At 36.0% G+C, this 22736-nt stretch overlaps 1 protein-coding gene across 1 annotated transcript in view; it reads right to left on the reverse strand.

Annotated features, from left to right (window-relative positions):
- The window catches only part of LOC105337198 (fibrocystin-L), a 50434-nt gene continuing 27698 nt past the window's right edge, over positions 1-22736 (reverse strand). The window contains exons 35-53 of the mRNA XM_066088229.1: positions 22072-22201; positions 21391-21759; positions 19384-20903; positions 19050-19221; positions 11775-12008; positions 10716-10973; positions 10070-10318; positions 9302-9478; positions 8570-8803; positions 8104-8400; positions 7588-8013; positions 6721-6886; positions 6202-6434; positions 5053-5295; positions 4137-4700; positions 3369-3676; positions 2540-2908; positions 1859-2255; positions 1-1430 (exon numbers count right to left, since the gene is read on the reverse strand). Coding sequence (XP_065944301.1) covers positions 1297-1430; positions 1859-2255; positions 2540-2908; positions 3369-3676; positions 4137-4700; positions 5053-5295; positions 6202-6434; positions 6721-6886; positions 7588-8013; positions 8104-8400; positions 8570-8803; positions 9302-9478; positions 10070-10318; positions 10716-10973; positions 11775-12008; positions 19050-19221; positions 19384-20903; positions 21391-21759; positions 22072-22201 — 6480 coding nt within the window. The 3' untranslated portion in view covers positions 1-1296. The remainder of the gene's footprint in view (positions 1431-1858; positions 2256-2539; positions 2909-3368; positions 3677-4136; positions 4701-5052; positions 5296-6201; positions 6435-6720; positions 6887-7587; positions 8014-8103; positions 8401-8569; positions 8804-9301; positions 9479-10069; positions 10319-10715; positions 10974-11774; positions 12009-19049; positions 19222-19383; positions 20904-21390; positions 21760-22071; positions 22202-22736) is intronic.

Here is a 22736-nt window from a genome sequence, read left to right on the forward strand (position 1 = left end):
CCAAGACAAGCAAGAGCATTTATTTACAAAGACAAATGAAAAAAAAAAAATCATAAAAAATGAACAGATGGACATATCAAATAAATAATGGCTTCAGAACAGTTGAATATGCTTTTTTAATACATAACATGATGAGACAATACAAAATGAAATAATTTTTCACAATCTTAAGTCAAATGTTCTGTGAAAAAATCCTGAGTTAAAGACAGATGGTATAATAATATGGCTATGTCACTACTTATAGTATAATATTTTTCCAAATATTGGACCATCAGGTTTAATCTAGCTGCAAGTACAGGGTTTAAGGTTAATCATCCCCCTCTTTTCTGTTGTGCAAGTAATGATCAATGAAAGATGTGATCTTTTACATTTTATGACAATCTGTGTCGTTTTAAGTGGATTGCAATTATTGTAGAAGCACATATATTCGTTGGGTGAAAACTTTGCTGTTTTTAAACCAAATAAAATTTTGTTGGTTTTTAAATTTCGTCATATCGTAATCTCTAAAATGCATTGTTGATTAATACTTTCCACTAAAATAGCGAAATTTAAATCCTCACCAAATATTTCTCCTTCTTTAAACAGTAGTTGACTTTTTGATAATACATGTAATATATTCAAAATTTCCAAGAAAAGGTACATATTGTAATCTTACTCTAATTAGCTAGTTTAATGTTGTACATTGATCTACACATGGACAAGAAAAGCAAGAATGCAAATGTAAATGTTTTTCGACTGACTAGAATATAGGACATCGCTAGGTCAGTATATTGTGATATACATGTCTTTGCATCATGAGATGAAATTAACAATTTACATGTCATTTATTATCAGTATATTCCTGAGATTTCCACATACCCGTAAACAGAGATATTTAATAACAGATCAATAGGCCACATTGCTCACCTGCGCAACCAATATTTGTGAAACTTAACTAAGCAAGCCTGCCCTCCTTTAAAACTATATAACCTTCTTGTTTACAGAAAGAAGTTTCCTCGCAGTCACTCTTTCCTATTTTTGGAGTCATGAATTCTATCTTTAAGAAATTGTGGTGAAATTTTGGTATCTAATAAATTACTGAACTAAAAGTTTTCAAAGATTTTGAAACTGCCTTTTCTTAATTTCATTCCTTATTGTAGCCCTTTCCACCTCCTTTGAAGAAAAAAAAAAACTTGAAAGTCAAAGGAAGCTTAGCAAACATTGTTGGAAACTATGATCCCCTATTCCAAAAAAAAAAAAATGAAATGAAAATGCAGACGTTGGACAAATTTTCATCAACAAAGCTCAGCTGGGGAGTTAATTTAAAGTAATAAAATTCAACAATCCAAAAATTTCACTAGTTCCGTCGTCCAAAGCATCACACAAGGTCAGTGTGCCGTTTGTTTGGAGGGATCCTCCCGATGTGATTTGATACGTGATTGTTACGCCTCCTACAAGGAATAAAAAATAATATGTCAACACAACACCACACCAACCGATAACTATCAAAAAAGAGACCTAAGGCACCAGGAACATTTCAAAGTGACTAAAAAATTACTTGAACTCTTATACACCTTCTGAAAGAGATGCATAGTACACCATTCAAGAATTGAATTTTTTGAGAAATATGACTTTGACACAACTCAAAAAATGCCTACATAGACTTGATTTTAAAGATGCTGATTCTGATTGGAAAGGCATTCAGAATTTGTTATTTGCATTTAACTGCATACAAGTACTGTAGATGACTGATTAAACCTAAGAATTTAATAATTGCGTAAAACAGAGAATCTATTGTATTTACAGCATATTCAATTTTATTACCTACATGAAGAAGAAGCAGTTTTCTAAATTGATAAATCACACAGAATTTACTGACCACTATCAATTTGGACAGAATCCAGATCAATATCTGGATAACGCCTGATCAGAAAGTTCCCGATCACAGTCTCGAACTGTAGTTGGTATCCGGCTGCAACAATGGAGCTGTAGTCGGCTTCAAACCTCAGCTGCAGCATCTGGGCGCTGCTATTGCTGGAGGAGGCATACAGATCTGCTCTGCGAATATTGATCAGGAGCTGAGTTTCTAATGAATATTCAGCAGGAACAGAGGTCACGCCTATCTTCAGGATCACCATGCCTGGTTCAGTGAATCTGATGTCGGACAAAGTAGCCAGACCCGTGGTAGCATTGAATTTTGTGTTGAGCTCTCCAAATTGTTTTCCTTTGTAGAACTCCAGTCCATCCAATGTAACGCACACTTCCCAGTCAGTTATCTGTTTAAAAAGAAAGCAAGATGAAACTTTTCATTCCAAACTCATTGATTCCATTCATATCTATGTTACTAATTGAATTTGTTATTGAATTTTTCCTTATGAGTATACATTCAGTTCTTAAGTTTTTATTCCTTTTTTGGCTGGCTTAAAATTTACCATGGTAAGTATTTTTTCTACCCTTCATAACATCATTTTGTCATCAACAAAATGCACTAAAGCAGACAACATAATTTGTAATCCCAGAAGTAAATTGGAATCAATAATAAATAAATACGTGTACATACCCGCCAGTGAGTTTGCTCAATAATTTGGCTTGTAACTGCATCTTCAAGCTTTATCACTAGAGAAATACTGGAATTTGCGACAACAGTGGTTGGAATGCTTATGGCATTGACCTTGAGAGGCCGTCTTGGTAGCGAAAAGTTGGTCAAAGTAAACAAATTTACACCAGCTGGATATGTAACTGTAAAATTCAGGGTATAATCATCCCCGAAATGACTGATGGCCAAGTCTGTGAAGTTTGCCCAGCCGTTTTGGTATGGGACAGTGGTGGTTCCAGTCAGTTGACCAGCTGCATTACCGGTGCCACTAACAATGGATGCTGTAATCTGCCATGGATTTATATTGGTTCCCAGCTTATCAATAACAGTTCCCTGTATAAAGAAGAAAAAAAAATCCATTGTACTACATGTATAAAATTTCATAAAAGCACTTGTGAAAACTTCATGCAAGCGCTTGAGAAGAAAAATACAGGTGGGTATTAAAGTATCTAGGGAGTAAAGGTTTTTGGTAAGTTTACGGATAAAATTTCTTGAAATTTGAATAAATCGAGATTTAGATGATGTTTATTAGATTCCTTATTAAAAGCAAAGAATTTAATTTCTGCATTAATGACAAGAAAGCATTCCTTGCATATTTTCAAATCTAAGTATTTTTTTCCCAACTATTGTAAACTTTGTGAGATTAAAACAGAAATTAGTCGTTAACAAGTTTTTATTCTTGTGTTTTGAATTGATATGACAAAATGGCAGAATCACAGAATTTTGAACTAACATAAAATAAGGAATCTACAGTACTGAAAATGATACATGAAATGGACTTCAAGACACTCACGCTGCTATCATATACTTGAAGTTTAGGCTGTGTGGAGAATGGAGCACCTTCATGCAATGGTACAATGGTATTGGACAGTCTCATCTCGCTAGGCTGAGCCAATGTTTGTAAAGGGATATTGGTGTCCGAGAGTACCACCTGCCAATTTGGGTCCTCAGGATCTGGGGGCGGTTCGGCAATGGCCACCCCTGTGGAGTTCAGGAGGTTTAGTAAGGTGGATCCAGCCTGTACGTCATTTACAATGGTTGTGGTTATGTTCTGTAATTCTTCTGTTGACAGATCACCGGCACTTGCTGTTGTGTTAAGCTCTGAACACAGAAAAATTAAACATGAAAAAATTCAGATTTCGGTAATAAAGTTCTACATTTTTAACCCATATGAATACATGTGTACAACTCCTTCATCAAATGCTGTATGTCCATTTATTTTTCACTTTTTTGTCTCTTTTGCCATGACTCATAAATACACTAAGTTGAAAGTATGTTCGATATTGTATGCTACTAGAAATAATGCATTGTACAAATAAAAACGGTTACAGATTTGTCCAAATTTAGTTTAAAATTTTGTAATGTGAAAAAAATAAATAATAAATAAACGGAAATATGGTACATATATCTGATTACACAAAAAACATTACAAGGCAATCATCATTTTCAGTCTTCCATTTATTTTTCTTCCATTTTTGAAAACTATTGCTATCAAACAGTAGTACCCTGTCATACTTATCACAGTTATGTTGCAAATATGTTAATGAGATTAGTTCCATACCTTGAGAAGGAGGATTACTGATCTCGATTTCCACCCCTGTGATTCTACCGGTGGCTCTCTTCCTGCGACCACTGACTGATGATGTCTCCCTCACAATCTTCGTGATGCGCACGCGACTGGCATCAATGTTAAGGAAGGAGGCCAGATTCATGATGATATTCTCCCCATAAAACTCATTCTCTGGCATCGCTGGTAGCTGGAAGGACACTATAACTGTCTTCACTGTTACAATCCTCACTGGAGCTGGCCCTTTGATCATCAAAGTAATGATACCAGTATCTCTGTTGAAATAGCTGGTCCCAGATTTGAGTGCGCATCCTGTGACGTTTGGCTTGTAGTAGTCTGGCTGTCCAACAGGAGGTGGGTCTATTACATATTTTCTGTCGGCCCCTTCAAATCGAGCATTTGGAGGCAGGATGAAATTGCCATCGTGGTAGACGTCCAATCTCCAAGGCTTAGAGTACCATACAGACAGGACAATACAGTCATTTGGTTTGGCATCCAGTAAGAAAAAGCGAGATTTCTGAGGGGAGGTACTTGTGTAGTGCAACAAGAACTCTTTCTCTGAAAAATTCAAAATGCATTCTTATATATATTCATGGCACTTATAAAACCGCACACAGATTCTGCCCTAATAATCAACTCATTTGTCTATAATGATTGCAAAAACCTTGCGCATACACTAAATGTAAATATAGATCTTTTAATGACCTTATCAAAACTCCCAGGAATGAAAAAAGTAGGATAATCATTTTGCTCAAGGTATGCTCTCTAAGCTCCCCCCTGTTTGACGGACAGGTCAATACTGGTACAATCAACAATAGGAACATCAGTCAAGGAGTCAAGGGGTGCTAATTAAAACTCAGCACTTTGGATCTGATCTACCACTGAATCAATAATATTTTCCCAAACAAACCTGTAGCTACGATGGCTTGGAAGGTGGACAGTCTCTTCCTACAGGTGTAGCCACTGCACCAGCCGTGGTCCTGGGGTCCATTGATCAGGTCCAGGTATCCGTCGCCCAGAATGGCCACCGGGGACAGACGGCGGGTCTCGGTGTCGGCGTCCAAACTCTCAATGACCAGTGTCTTGTAGTTCAGTTCGTGGCACTCGTAAGCCTGCCAGGCGCCTTTGTACTGACAAGAGGATCTGATGATTCCTATTAAAAGAACAAGGAGATCCTCATTAAGTGCCCCCAAAAATGCCATACTGTAAATAAAGTATAATTGGCGTGTACGATATTTGGCAGAAAATGATTTTTCAAAAAGTTAGCATGGATCTGAATTAATTTGTATATTTCTGAATGAGCCTACTTTTATACTATAATGTACATATTTTATGATTGGTATTTAGGAAATCACTTGTAGATCAGAACATGTCACTGTATTCGTTTGAACAGGAGGTCCATGGTCCTAAATGCTAACCCGTGTAATATAATTTAGCCCTGTGAAGGATTCACAGTGATGCATTTAAACAATAACAGTTATATCTTGTGCATTTTTTAATTGGCATCTATCTTTATATCTGTATTTGTGTAGTATATGGATAGAAACTATGAATGTTTTAAAGTTTACAACAGAGGAATAAAGTGATGCCTCTTATGGATTGGATACTGTAAATTCCTTATTTTACGCAAGTACTTAATTCCGCAATTCGACTGTTCTGTATCAAATCACGAGAATATATAATCGTGATCACCAATGTTTTGCAATAATTTACTATAGTTCAAAACTGTCTGAAAAATAAAAGCGAGATTTTAAAATCAGCAAGGGTTGCCTCTCACGATTTTACATGGAAATTAACTCCTCATGTTTAAATAGGAATCTACAGTATATGCACCTTAGCAGACTCTTCCAAAACATAACATCTACAATGACATGAAAATAATCTAAAAGCATAAAACTCAAAAAATTCATTCACTACCTATATAAAACACAATACAAGATTTCTTAAAAAAAATATTTGAATATACATGTATATACCGATGCACATTTTCAAAACAATTGTGTGAAACAATTTTCTAAAAACAAGCATAAAATGTAGGGGTTTTACATTATATGTGTACCTTTGTGAGGAGCTATCTCTGCAACAGGAATTCTGCTCCCATTAGATCTCACAAGCATCTCTTTTGGGATTCTGTAATCCCCTAATCCCATCTTGGGATTTCCATTCCATTCATGCTCCGATTGGGGGATGACAAATCCCGGGGAGCTGAGGAACGTCCCGTCTAGATCCTGTAGGAGACACTTGACCTTAGCGTCACAGGCCATGTCCACACAGTTGGACGAGTCAATCTTCCTGCAAAATTGATAATAATAACAAATTTCATGTAGTTTTGAAACTCTTAAGAGTAAAAACATAATGATAAAAAAATTGCCTTAAAAATCTTCTGTTAATTATCGGTACTATAATTAACATAATATTCAGTAATAGGACTTAGAGCACTTGATGTTTCAAAGCAGACAAGCATTTATACACTTACATGTACATATGAATTTTACAAGTAAAATACCAATACGGTAAAAAACCCCAAAAAAACTTGTGAGTGCAAGGTCAACTCTATTGGTCACTGGAAAGACTTTACCCTATATTAGATCTCCAGTACAGAATCTTATTTTCCTCTGCCATATTGTGGAACTCAATTCTCTCTGTTATAAATGGGTGGTTTCCATCATCGTTTTCTTTATTAGGAGCCACCGCCCGATCCCCTCGACTGTTACATTTGTTGGAGAACTTGGAGAAAGTCACATCTGAAAGTTTGTAACAAAAGCCTCTTTATTTTAAACAAATTTTATAGCATTTTACATAATGGAACTGCACACATCACTATACAGAAATCGTAATTATAGTACCTTTAAAAACGCAAGCATAAATATTATGTATCAATAATGATAATTAAATAACTAATCATAACGAAACATTTTAATCCATTATCTTTTAATATCCCTCAGCTCTGCGGCCCTATTGAAGCCATTACTGTGAAGACGTGCGCTAATTGCCACCTATTATTTCAGACATCTCAAATGATATCTGTAAACCCATTCATATTGAGCAGTTCGCTTTTAAGATTAATTTGATTATAAAGTCGTACAGTTTTTTTAACAGATCCCCCCCCCCCCCCCCCCCCCCAAATTTTCAGGCTCAAAATGTCGGGTGCGCAAAATACAATAGTGTGTATTTTTTTCGTTAAATTATTTTTCTAATAGTTTTAAACGGATTTAGGACTAACTTAACATGATTCCAAAGAAAATAAATAATGTCAATGTATGGTAATATGTTCATTACATATCTTATATGTTTTTCAATCTTCATTTAAATTGAAACCGATTGGTCATGAAATTAAAAACACCGTGAAAGGTACTAACATAGGAATCGTGAAATTTTAGACACGTAGAATTAAAGACGTCTACAGTATACAATATTTAGAAATTGCATGAACCAAAGCCCCTACCTTGCAAGCGAAATATTCCTTTGATGGTTTGGTAGGACATTATTCCAGAACAAGGCATGTTGGGGCAAGCATTGCCCCCAGAGGAAAATGTTGGCATGGTTACGCCAACACGTAAAGGAAAACTGTGACTCTTTATTTTCTCTCGGCTTTTGATAAAGTTGAAATCCGACCTGTCACCCCTTGCAGTAGAGCAATTCAGCTCGTCTGATGTACCTATAATCAGGGAGTCAATCACATTGGCATATTTGTCTTGGAATCTGTGTGACAGGGATGGTGGACCCTCGACAAATTGGAACACACTGACTCCATTGTCAGCCGCCTTCAGATTTCTTACAGAGGAGCTGGCAGAGCCCTGGTAGAAAATCCCATAATCGAAATTCTTCCACACAGTGAAATTAGAGTACATTGTGCATTGTTTAAGATAACCTGGAAAATAAGAAACGAAAAGGCTAATATTTTTTAAAGCAGTTTGTAACAGATAACACAAATTTACAAGTTGTCCAAGTTCCAACGAACCTGGTAATGGATTGATAGTAAGCAAGCCGACCCCAACCAGAGCAGTATGGGCGACATTGCCTGTCCAAGAGTCTGCGGATGAGACACCACAGGGTTCCCCAGTGGTCCGGAATCCCAGCCTCTCTGCTCCTCCTACATGGTTGTTTTGTAAAACCAGATTGGTGGCTTTATCCAAATTGAATGCCCCGTTATATCGGAAGTTTGAACTCTCCCTGCGACCTTGATAAGATCCCTCCCATTGAACCTTGGTCACAAAGTTGTTTCTGATGATGGATCCATCTCCCATTGCTTCAACAGCTGAAGATTTCAATTTTGTTTATGAATGTTTTCACAGGAAATTCTAAAGTTTTTACATGTACCTGACTCATGTTCAAACATTCGTTAAGTTCAATCAGTCAATTTATCTCACTGAATCCTTATCAAAGTACAAATCAACAATAAAAGTTAAATGTTACATAATACTTACCAAACCACACAGTGTCTGTTATCACATTGTCTTCAATTGGAAGTTTGTTGGTAGCATAGGCCATGATGGCCGGTGAGAAGCCCTTATGGAAGGCACATTTCTTTACATAGGATGGTTTTATGTTGGACACAGTACCAGCATCGATGTAAGCTATGGAGCCGCGGCCATCAAAGGGTGCCACCCAGCCTTCTTGTCCAGAGTGGTAAAACTCCACATTGGAGATGCGAGCATAGCCTGAAAATATACCAAACATAGAAGGTGATTCTATTTGAACTAAACAAAAAATTTTCTTAAAAGAATCACAATCATTTTATGAAATACTCTCTAATGAATTCTTTGTATAAAATAATAAAATAATCCCTTTTTCAAAACCAAGAAGAATCAGTTTAGTGGGATCTTTTAAACTAGATTTTTGGAGTCAAAACTTTATTATTTGATTAAAATTTCTATGTACGTCATTCCATTAGTTAATTTGGGAACATACTTTTTCATCCCATTACACTCTCACAGTTTTGAGATAAACATGGCTATAATTGATAAATCATTTTATTAAATTAAGGCCTTGAATAACTTTGATTATACAGACCAAAAAGACCCACAGGTTGAAAAAGTATTTCAAATTCAATCTTTATGGGTAAAACCACACGATGTGTTTTACCAACATTTCATGATATGGTCTACATGCATGCAAGTCACAGTCTATAAGTAATGAGCAAGAAATCTATTTCTCACCTACTAATAGACGATTGCTATCTGTTGGGTCCTGGGTTTGGCTGACCATAATTCTGGCCCCAAAAGACTGGCTGTACAGTTTGTTGTAGCTGGCCCCCTCCACACGGATATTTCTGGTCAACAGACCAACCTCAGCCGCCATTGTCATCGACTCGTTGCCTGCAGTCTCTGTATGGGCTGAAATAATAAAAATAAATCTTGTCAACATGGTCCACAATCACTACAAACTGGTTTCATCAATATTCAACAACATTATGTTTTGTGAAACTAACAATTTTACAAAATCCGAGAAAATTGATGCCCCCAGATATAAGTAAAATTGCTCTACGGGACTGAAATTGAAACTTGAACCAAACTGTATTGAAATTTCACTATTTATAAATAAATAATCTGCATGATAATGCACAACAGAAGGTTTCAGACTTAAAAACAAATTGCATGGTCAGTTAAAATAAATCTTCATCAAATACAAATGGTACAATGGATTCCTTTTACCTTGGAATATTTTTGTTCAGTGCAACTGCAACAGCAAACTGCATTGAGCATGAACATTCACTTCTTCAATAGTGTGCATTTTTTAATTTTAAAATGATCATTTAAACTTTAAAGTGGAGCAATTGCTTCTTAATTTAATGAAAACTTCAAACTCAAATTGATGATTGCAGCCACATACAGTATGGTAAGGGTACAGTAGGTCTATACACACATTTATCTACAATAACTTTAGACCTACTCTGTACATGTATACCGTAGAAGTAAAGAACATACCGATATGTTTGAACTGTACTGTACTGTTCAGAGTCAGGGTTGTTCCCCCATTGGACACTGCAGTTATTGCAAATGTTTCTTTTTCCCAAATGGAGAAATCTGTTGGAGCAATAACGATTTCCTCCCCAACCTTCCACGTGACTGCTGTTGCCAAGGTGATCTGGCTGTCGCCAGGATTGGCTGTTTGGGCCAGCAACGTCCAGGAAGTTCCGACGTCTTTGCCATGAAGGTCAAGGCCACCAAACACGCCTGTGGATTAATGGAACATCAGAATAATTCCTTACATGTAATGCCATCATTAAATATCAAATTATACAGAGCTGCAAAGTTAACATGTATTTTGATTTTAATAAATCGCTCTCATTATACGCTCTCATTATACGACCTACACAAATTTTAATCAAAATAAAAAATAAGATATTCACACCTCATCCAAAAATATCTCTAAAAACTAAAAACTAGCACTGCTACAATACATGTACCAGTACAACATACTTTTTTTAAAAATAGAATTATCCATTTGATTGCAAGAAAATACATGTATAATGAGCTAAAGTATGAAAAAATAATGTGCTAAAAAGTGATAGAAAACTTTGTGTGGACTGGTATTTTCCACAGACAACAAAAACTGACTGAGCCTCTCTACCTATTGCCTTTGATCCAAGCGGTGGGCCAGAAGTGGTGCGGAAGTACGGTGTAGAGTGCTCCCCCTGTAGCAGAATCAGGGCCTGACCAAGGAACGGTTTATCTGGCCATCCAATGATCAGACGCCCTCCCAAGATTACAATGTAGGTACAGTTCAGCTCAAAGTTCCTGGTGCCATTAGCATCGTCTAGTTCTAGTACTCCATAAAGAACCAGTTTACCCATCCGTGGCAATGCCGTGTCAGCTACTACCCATTGATCTGAGTTTTAAAATTTTATTAAATATGTAATTATATCAATTTGCATATTTCATAAATGAACCTAGAGTGCTGAAATGCCATTAATGCCCCTGTAGACAGCAAAAATTTCAAATGCCATTCATATTTTTACATTTGTTTGTACAGAACACTGCTTTTTTGTTTATCTAAGATCAAGGGGCATAACTCTGCAAGATAATCAAACCTGGACCAAATTCAACCAATATTTTCAGGTAAAATATTTCTACAAGCAATTTCAACTTTATAAATATACATCCCTTCAAATGTAAGAAAGTGGAAACCGAAATATTACTCTGTCAAAAATCACCAGATTTGAATTAAATTTAAACTTAATACCTGCATATTCCTAGGAATCCTATGAACCCACATATCAAATTTGAGTTGAAGTGTGGAACTCTTGCCAAGATAATGAATAGAAAGATATTGATGTTGGAATGAATAAAGACAAAGAAACAATGACAGAATGGGATAACACTATATGTCATTGGCCATTTTATGGTAGGGGCATAAAAACAGTTTGCATTTCATCTGCCTTAGTTATGGGGCAATATACATTGTATGGGCAAAAAATGAAAAATGATTATTTTTCCTTTGGCTGGACTGACTACTTGCAGAAAAGATCATTGAAGTATTGTAACTATTCAAACAGTAAATCAAAGTCTTAGAGCAGATCTTTGAATACTGTATCAACATATCCATATCAAATGTGGGATGATCGGATACATGTAAATTTCTGTCACTATCCAAAGGAGAAAAACATTGAATTACACTAACTACACATACCTTTACCGACTGTGACATTGTCATCATTTTGGGGAAGGTTGCCATTCGCCCATGTGTCAGATTCTGACCAATACTGGAAGTCGTAGGGTCTGCTTGTGACGGGGGGTACAGTGTTGGGGTCAACGGGGGGCTTACAGTCCACGTAGTAGCACTTGTAGGCCCGGAAACTCACACCGTAATCATTGAAGTCCGCGACACTGCGCCTTCGTCTGGAGGCAGGTTTATTGGAGGAAACTAGAAGTCAAGGAGACACATAAACAAGTCATGACTTACGCTCAAATCATTTGTAGTTTTTTATCAGAGATTTAAAAAATCTAATGAGTACCTGTGTCATTAAGGTCTTCCGTTTCCAACGGAAGACCTTATAGTTTTCGTACTGTTTCTTATTATTAAGGTCTTCCGTTGGAAACGGAAGACCTTATTGTTTTTGCTTTGTTTCTTTTCCTCTATTATTATTATTATTTTTTTTTTCTCCCACGTTTTCTCGAAAACGCTTCAGTCGATTTTGATAAAACTTTCAGATCTTGTTTATGACAACATTTGTAAGAAAAGTACGTGGGATTTTTTTGGTCGTCACTTCCGGTCCCGAGATATTAAAGATTTTATGTTTTTGCTTGTTCACGAGTTTTCTCCAAAAGTATTTAAGATAGAACTTTCAAATTTTCAGAGATCGTAGAGAGTGAACGGCCGCAGTGTACTACGCATATCCGAACGTCTGCCGTAACTTCCGGTCGTCAGCGGAAGGAAATGAAAAACCTTAATTTTTCAATTTTTTGAACTTGAATTTTTTTTATGTTACTATTCGATAGAGACACTCTAAAAACCTTTGAATATGAAATCTGTTTTAAAATCGATCCATGCATTCTCGAGATTTTGGGCTCCAAAGTTCTGAAGCGAGAGTCCGCGTAGCTCAGTCGTTAGAGTGGTGGACTTGTGTCCAGGCGACCCGGGTTCAGTCCCCGAGTGCCGATTATTTGTTCTTGCTTAACTGTGTTTTGTTTAACGATTTTATCTTTATAATGATGGATTTGAATGTTTTCCGTTTTCTTTTTGTCATAAATAAAAATAATAGCGGCTTTTTTTCAGTACAAATATAGAGCTCTTTTCTGTCAACTGCTCGCTAAATTCGGACGATTGTCGCATTGCCGGCATCAAAGACATGCCGCCGAAGCACCCCTGCAGTTTGACCGCATTAGAGTTCACTGGATCGCTTTGCCGGCATCAAAGAAATGCCGCCATTTCAATGATTGTATACACACAACATTTAGCAATGCACCAACGTTTTTAGTATTTCACATGGCTTAAAATGAAAGGTTGTTTTGTATTTATTCAAACATTTAGATATGTACATGTATGCATGTATACATGCGTTTATTGACAAATGTTGCGTTTATATTGAATTCCTCAACACTAAAATCTCTCTCTCTCTCTCTCTCTCTCTCTCTCTCTCTCTCTCTCTCTCTCTCTCTCTCTCTCTCTCTATAAAAGATCTACTACAGGTAACATGGAGTAATGAGGCTAGAGGCTAATGTACATTTGACGTCAAAAAAAGTAAATACGTATTTTTTTCTAGTTACGGGATATTGTCTACGGATGTTATTTTTTGAAATTCACTGTTCAATGATTTAATAACAAATCTATTGACTGTCTGGGATTTAAAAAAAAACCGATTTTTATTATCAACTGAATGCTTAACATTGGTCATTTATACATAACACTTGGGTATCGTTTGGATTCGGGAAAATGGGGAATAAATAATCTTACTATATTTCTAATGATGTAGGTTATTTTATTTGCTGACTTACCAGAATTTTTTATTATGCAGTTATTGTCAGCAAAGAAAAACTTGAGACAAAAAGAAATATAATACATATGAAAAAGCAGATAAAACAATTATAAATTTTTTTATCAAATCAGAGACGTAAATGTTATTTATGTCTCTGATCAAATCGATTTCTGATTAATCTCTCTCTCTCTCTCTCTCTCTCTCTCTCTCTCTCTCTCTCTCTCATCATACATATGTAGTGTTTAGCATGTAAATGTTATGGCATTTTATATATTTTATTTCTGAAAACTTTAAAAGTAAAAAGTAAATCCATAAATTGCGTTTGATGTAAGATTTTAAAAGATTATTGCAAATGTTTCTCGACTTGTTGCAATACTGCTGTTGTCATAGGCAAAATCCCATCGTGAGCTCTGGACCGGTAAATGTCCGAGTAAAAATAAACTGGCGACTTCGAGAGAATAATGCGTATATCTCCCCTATTGTAAGACCCATCAACTTAAAATTCGGCAGGAGTGTATCTCAGACATTACTTTTATGAAAAATACATGCACGTTGCGAGTGTTTTAAAGATTAATTGATTTTTTAGGATTTTGAAGCGAGCTGGTAGTTTTCTATCTGGGTCAGAGTTCGACCTCTTTCTTTATGTATGGTTTCTTTGAAATTAATGTTGAAATGGGCTTGGCCCCTGTGCAGCCACGTAATATTTCTGTTGCATGTATATTTCTTTTTTTCCGTTTAGTCTGAATCTACGATAGCGTGTGAACTACTTATGAATGTTAGAACTGTGGAAATTACTGCATCAAATTTTTACCGAATAAATTTACGTGTTACTGATTTCGTTATTTCTACATTTATAAAGATTCTATCAATCCTGCTGAAATAAAACAGTCAAACATAATAGTAAACGACACGAACAAAAATTCTCAACACTGAAATACATGGGTAAACTGCATCAGTCATTGTTTTAGGACTTCCCCTAATAGTTGTTACACGAATCCGAGATCCACACCTCAAAATTCTATTTTCGATTTATTCACGACGAAAATCAAGCTCGGGTCTTTTCACCCCCCTCCAGACAAAAACACGCGTCAATATTTCAAATGACCTCGCACTGTTACCAAACCTAAATAGTCAGACATCTTACACTTTGTTTTTCATCTCATACAAAAACTTCTCCCGGGCGAAAACGCCCCAAATTCAAACACAAATTCGGGAATTATTTCGCGTCAGCCATGTTTTGAGACACCTGCAAAGGCTGTGTGTTCTAATCTCGCCGGAGCCAAGATTTGTTCTTTCTCTCTATTTCTTTCTCTGCTTTTTATTTAATTTTCTAACTAAAATAATCAACATAAAAGGGTTGTTGGACTGTAGTACAAGTTGAAAAACACTCTTCAATTAAGATTTAGACAAATACAGTCTTTTATTATTAGGGTCTTCCGTCTTCAGCGGAAGACCCTTCTATTCTTATTGTTATTAGGGTCTTCCGTTTACAAAGGAAGGCCCTCTTTTTTTCTTCGGTTTCTTTTTATTACAGGTTATTAGACCTGTTATTAAGTCAATAGACCTCTTATTTAATATGAAATAAAATGGGACTGGTCCTTAAAATTAAGGATCCTACAGGTGTATAATCCTTCATCCATCGCTCTTTTAGATCACATCTGCATTTCCTGATATGTTTCGTTGATGAAGATAAAAGGCAAGGTCATTTCCTCTTCTAAAAATCGGACGGAAGACCTCCTCGTTGCTCGCAACGAGATCGTGTCTAGTTATTATTATTATTTTTTCCAAATTTTGTGCACGCGATTTCTCGAAAACTATTCGACCGATTTTCAACATTTTTTCACAGATGATGAGTCATCATCTGAATTTTATATGTTTTTGAAATTTTTGTTGTCTTCACTTCCGGTACCGATTTATCGACCATTTTGTAGTTTTTTATGACCTATTTTGTGCAGAGCTGATCTCAGAAACTATCAGAGATATGACTATGAAATTTTCAGGATCGGTAGTCTATAGTCTGAAGATGTGCACTATTATTTTGTTTTACGCCAGTGGCGCAATTTCTTGGAGCTCGCCTGGGCACGAAAATTGAGTACGAATTTTCATTCAAAATTTTCAAACGTTTTGATCTGTATCTTTTTATCAGTTGATATTTTGTTCACATATATATAACAAAAGTGGTAGATAATCAAAAGTTCTTTTCAACGAAATCAAGAAAAAGGGGCTGGCCCCTTTTTTTAGGGGCCAAGGCACTCGTAAACTCTATTACAAATAACTTAAAAATGATAAAGATTTTGTAATGCATTATAGAAGCAAAGTTGTTGATCGTACCAATATCTATTAGAAAAAATCATTGCCACGCCCATTTATTACGTAATTGGGGATTTTTAGGGGCCAAACTACTTAAACTTTGACAAAAAATAACTAGAGAAGTATGCATATTTTGTTAGACATCATAGAAGAGAAAATGTTTGAATAAATGATTTAAATTAATTCCACTTATCAAAACACGAATTTCTGTCCCCATTAAGGATCAAGAGGGCTGGCCCCTAAAATATTCAATCATTTGTATCTCAAAAATGATCAACAATTTTACATTGGTGTAAGAACAAATATTGTTTGTATTCTTAAGACCTTTTCAACGAAATCAAGAAAAAGGGGCTGGCCCCTTTTTTTAGGGGCCAAGGCACTCGTTAACTCTATTACAAATAACTTAAAAACGATAAAGATTTTGTAATGCATTATAAAAGCAAAGTTGTTGATCGTACCAATATCTATTTGAAAAAATCATTGCGACGCCCATTTATTACGTAATTAGGGATTTTTAGGGGCCAAAGTGCTTAAACTTTGACAAAAAATAACTAGAGAAGTATGCATATTTTGTTAGACATCATAGAAGAGAAAATGTTTGAATAAATGATTTAAATTAATTCCACTTATCAAAACACGAATTTCTGTCCCCATTAAGGATCTAGAGGGCAGGCCCCTAAAATATTCAATCATTTGTATCTCAAAAATGATCAACAATTTTACATTGGTGTAAGAACAAAAATTGTTAGTATTCATGAGACCTTTCGTATAAAATCAAGAAAAAGGGGCTGGCCCCTTTTTTTAGGGGCTAAGGCACTCGTTAACTCTATTACAAATAACTTAAAAACGATAGAGATTTTGTAATGCATTATAGAAGCAAAGTTGTTGATCGTACCAATATCTATTTGAAAAAATCATTGCCACGCCCATTTATTACGTAATTAGGGATTTTTAGGGGCCAAAGTACTTAAACTTTGACGAAAAATTACTAGAGAAGTATACATATTTTGTTAAACATCAAAGAAGAGAAAATGTTTGATTAAATGATTTAAATTGATTCTACTTATCAAAACACGAATTTCTGTCCCCATTAAGGATCTAGAGGGCTGGCCCCTAAAATTTTCAATCATTTGTATCTCAAAAGTGATCATCAATTTTAGATGGCTGTAAGAACAAAAAATGTTAGTATTCATGAGACCTTTCGTATAAAATCAAGAAAAAGGGGCTGGCCCCTTAAATTAGGGGCCAATAGACTCCTTAACTCTATTACTCATACGTTAAAAATGATCAAGATTTTGTAATGCATTATAAAAACAAAGTTGTTGATCGCAGCAATATCAGTTTGTTAAACTCATTTCCAAACCCATTGATGACGTATTTAGAGATTTTAGGGGACTAAAATCTTAAATCTTTAATGTGCTATATGTTAAAAAGCAAAACTCTTGGTTAAGCATTTTAAAGGATATTGACAATCGTATACATTATCTAAAAGGAAGTGGTTGAGGGAGAATTCTGAAATTTCATTGATATTTTAATCGAATCGTTTAAAAAATTGAACGGAAGACCTACTCGTTACTCGTAACGAGATCGTATCTAGTTATTATTATTTTTTTCCACGAATTTTGTGCACGCGATTTCTCGAAAACTATTCGGCCGATTTCGACCATTTTTTCTCAGATGATTGCCAGTGGTCATAATTCTAGAAGTTTTTTTAAAATTTGAAATCGGCACTTCCGGTTCCGATTTACGGCCGATTTTGTAAGTTTTTACGACTAATTTTGTGCAGACATAAACTCAGAGACTATCAGAGATAGGAGTATGAAATTTTCAGGATAGGTAGACCATAGGTTGAAGTTGTGCACAATGTAGTTTTTTTGCGCCAGTGGCGCCATTTCTATGAGCTCGCATAGGCTCGAAAATTGGGTACGAATTTCGAATCAAATTTTTCATACGTTTTGATCTGTATCTTTTTATGAGTAGATATTTTGTTAAAACATATATAACAAAAGTGGTAGATAATCAAAAGTTCTTTTCAACAAAATCAAGAAATAGGGGCTGGCCCCTTAAATTAGGGGCCAAGACAGTCATAAACTCTATTACGAATAACTTAAAAACGATAAAGATTTTGTAATGCATTATAGAAGCAAAGTTGTTGATCGTACCAATATCTATTTGAAAAAATCATTGCCACGCCCTTTTATAACGTAATTAGGGATTTTTAGGGGCCAAAGTACTTAAACTTTGACGAAAAATAACTAGAGAAGTATACATATTTTGTTAGACATCATAGAAGAGAAAATATTTGAAAAAATGATTTAAATTGATTCCACTTATCAAAAGACCAATTTCTGTCCCCATTAAGGATGTAGAGGGCTGGCCCCTAAAATATTCAATCATTTGTATCTCAAAAGTGATCAACAATTTTAGATGGATGTAAGAACAAAAAATGTTAGTATTCATGAGACCTTTCGTATAAAATCAAGAAAAAGGGGCTTGCCCCTTAAATTAGGGGCCATTAGACTCCTAAACTCTATTACTCATACCTTAAAAACGATTAAGATTTTGTAATGCATTATAGAAGCAAAGTTGTTGATAGCAGCAATATCTGTTTGTAAAACTCATTTCCAAACCCATTGATGACGTAATTAGAGATTTTAGGGGACTAAAATATTAAGTCTTTAATGTGCTGTATGTTAAAAAGCAAAACTCTTTGTTAAGCATTTTAAAGGATATTGACAATCGTATACATTATCTAAAAGGAGGTGGTTGAGGGAGAATTCTGAAATTTCATTGATATTTTAATCGAATCGTTTAAAAAATTAAACGGAAGACCTACTCGTTACTCGTAACGAGATCGTATCTAGTCTACTTATATAATTATGCAGCATAAAAGTATTTTAATGGCCAGGTTTTTTTTTAATGAAATTTAGTTGAGGCCACAGTAATAAACGTCTAAGCTAGATGTAAGCTCCATGAAAAAGATGCCCCAAAATTTAAAATTTTTTTACTGAGCAAAGCCAAAGATGTAAAAAAAAAATCTACATTAAAGAACTCATTAGAATATCAAACAACTAAATGCTTCAGTCTTGAGTAAAATCATCAATCGATTGCAAAATATGAAGTTTACATCAAGGTCAACATCACATTGCTTTACACTGAATTAATTAAAATGAACTCACTGATGTACTTAATCTCGCTGTCATTCGGAAGATATTCCCATTGTCCATATTCACTGTTTCCATCAATGTTGCGAGTAGGCTCGATGTTAGTGCTCCCATCCAGGAAGAACCGGTCTGGCCTCCTCGAGACTTTCTGTCGCATGATGATGTACTCATATCCTCCAGAGTTATTCTGTTGGAAACTCTGACAGTAAGTTTATGGTAAACATGGAAGATCACGTTTGGACACAATTTTTTTCTCAACATCAATATGTATGAGAGAGAGAGAGAGAGAGAGAGAGAGAGAGAGAGCATTACTGCAGAAACTGAAAAAAATAGTAAAGTCATCATCTACCTTAGGAAACCTATCAAATCTTCCAGTGTAGCTGATGTTTGTTATCTGATCTGCATCCTTAAAATAATAGGAGTATTCCTCTCCATCCACAAACACCATCATCCAGCCAAGTTTGTGTGTTATAGCCTTCTTCCTCCACGGAACAGAGTCATTACCATAGCGATTCTTAAACACAAAATCTTTGAAATCTAGAGAGGATGGACTAATGCCATTGAAGGAAAACCGATGGTATTTGATCCCTGGTGGGCAAACTCTAGCTGGAGTGCTCCCATTGAAATTACTGAACTTGGGAAATGACACACAGGTAGGTGGCAATGTGTCTGAAGCTGAAATGACACTTTTTCCTGCATTGGCTGCAATGGAGGCTGGATCTCCAGTTTCACCTATCAGAGTTCCATCCAAATCTTTCAGGACTCCAGCCCATGGCCATGGGTATGTTCCTTTATTGGGAGCTGACACCCACTTGAGATTTTTTGTCTCATAGTAAAATCCTCCACAATGCACTTTGCATGTTCCATCAATCCTTGCAAAATCAACACCAACACAATTGCTCTCATCAAAATTCACAAAGCGGATACCATCTAATGTTAGCCCATTTCCATAGGGCAGAATAAAGCCAGCTCTTGTACAGCCCTGTTCTTCTCGAGTTAGACTTGGAGCATGACCAACAATAAGCAGATCCTTAAAAAGCTGGTCGCCCTCAATGAGCAGTTTCCCTTCATATCCTGCCTTCTGGTTGTTTACCAGCACAAAGTCCCTGCATTCCAATGCTCCCCCATTCACAATCTCTGCTCCTTTCTCATTGTTCCAGGCGGTGAGGGATTCAAACAAAGACATGGCAGGAGTGCTTGACCCACATCCTCCTCCCTCCCTGGTCTTGATGGTGGTGAAAATCCACAGACCAAACCAGCCATTGGAGTGAGCTGTGTTGTTTCTGAACACACGTACAGGAATATGTTGAGAACAAATACTGCTATCAAAGGACGGGCCGTCTGGATGTACATGCATTCTGTACCAGAATCCAAAATGAGTGCCACCCACTGCCCGGTTATGCTGGATGGTGTTGTCTGGATTAGTGACCCAGTAGGCAGCAGGGGTTATATCATCGTTCTGAAGGCTGCTGGATTCTCGCACAAACATCAGCAGATTGTATTGCACTGTGCTACCAGTCTCGATTCCATCCTCAAAAAAGAAGGCGCCACCCATTACATTATACGCCACATTGTATTCTACCAGAACATTATGTGATCCGTGAATATTGATAGCTCTGTTGAATGTGTTATAGATTCCACAGCCTCTGACATAGGATCCATTTGTATCTCCATTCAGATGGAAATGAATGGGATATCTTCCCAGTCGGAAAGCTTGACCAGCATGGGTCACTTCCACATATTCCAGACGAGCGTGTGACATACTTCCAGAATTTTTGGGTGAATGGATCATGATTTGGGCGCCAAACTGATCGCTTCCCATCTCTTCTCCAAAACGACCTTGGAAACAAGTCTGAGTGGCAAATTCACCTAGTAGATTGTAAAAGAGAAAAGAATCTTTGTTAAAATAGAAATGCAAGTTTTACCTTTATAAATAAAATTTACTCAAATTTATTGAAGTGTGTGTCATAATATTCAAATTCAAAGATCTTTGATTTGCAAAATTGTATTGCATTTGTTTCATCAATGGTCTGATCTTCTTTTTTGTTTGAATATTCACTTCTCATTGAATATGCTCAGTGCAAATCAAATACTGGAATCTACAACCTTATTTTGTTAGATGTTAAAGTATTTACAGTTTACATCTAGAGCTATGAAAAAATTATTCATTATTTTCTGCAAAATCCTCTCTACATTCAATATTAAAATAACCATTAAAAAAAAACCCATGAACATGCACAACAAATCTATGGCTGTTACCACAGAAAAAGTAATATTCTTCCAGTACCACTTACATTTGTCAAGCAATTAAGCTGTTAATTTGACATTACCTCTTACATTTCTTGGATATACATACCTGTATCAAAGCCATCTGGACAAGCTTCAATTTTCTCCACAAAATCTGGATTGCTATCCCCTCGGACAATTATGTTCCGAGAAACCATCCCCACTTCTGCTCTGAATTCCACGTCTGTGCCATCAAAGGTCTCTGTGACCCCGAGATGTTCATACTTCAGTGGCTGTGTCAAGGTCACGGTCCTGTTGTCACTGGCGACCGACTGGATGACCATGAGCTCCGTCTCCTTCTGGGAGTGCCTGTGACTGGTGGTTGCTATGACAACTTTGTCTCCGGCTTTCCACGTGACGGCCTCTCTCAGAACAATGGTGGAGTTCCCTGCGTATGCTGTGGCATCCAGTGTTGTCCAGGTTACTGGAACAGGTTTGCCTAAAACAAGAATTTTTTAAAAATGTACCATACATAAATAAAAATATGATAAAATAAGAACAATCAGGATCAATCGATGTATGATAAAATTCTGAAACAGTAAAATATTTGAATTGATACTATTGCAATTAAAGCATGTATAAAATACATTAACACTCGCCAATGAAAACAAGGTGAAATGTGTATAAATTTCACTGAGCTATGTTTTATGGCTGATCTTTGATAAAAGTGGTAAAATATCTATGTATAGATTGTATGAAATTCTATTTCAACATTCGTTCTTGCTGTTGTTGTCGGTGATTTTCAACCCACCATGTAGTTCTAGGTTGCCCTCTCTGACAGCCAGGGACTTGGTGCCATAGATGGGGTACTCTTTGGTGCGGTGGTTCCCATACAGAGTTATCTCAGCTTTGTGCTGGAAAGGTTCTTTCTCTGTACCCACCTATTCAATACAGAAATATGTTATTTCGAAGTGTTTGCCATTGAATATTTGGCTATTTAAAACTTACTTTTAAACTAGACTCTTGTTGCAAAAGCAACAAAAAGGTCTTCCGTTTTGATATACATGAATCAATTTAACCGTAGACATTGCTTCTCTTACATAGAGAAAATAGTTGATATGATAATTATTGTGAATGATATATCCAAACGTTGCTTCCATGTAAAACAACAAGATTGAAAACGAAATCAATTTTTGAAGTATTCTCTGTGACGACCGGAAGTAAAGCCGAACTAAACAAAACAGGTTAAACATTTGTACAATCATAAGTTAATTTTTCCTCAAAGTTTGGTTGTTAACGTTTCTGCCAAGTCTGAAATCTCTTTGAAACAATAGTTTTTGTCTGGAGACAGGAAACGGACAAACGGAAGTGATGAATAAAAAAGCTAGTATTTTTCGTACATTTGCTTAGTGTACATAACTTTTTATCAGGCTAGATGAAACACCCAAGAAATTCAGTTAAACTTGTTAAAAACAT

The sequence above is a fragment of the Magallana gigas genome, chromosome 6 (assembly GCF_963853765.1).
Source record: "Magallana gigas chromosome 6, xbMagGiga1.1, whole genome shotgun sequence".
NCBI classification, from domain to species: domain Eukaryota; kingdom Metazoa; phylum Mollusca; class Bivalvia; order Ostreida; family Ostreidae; genus Magallana; species Magallana gigas.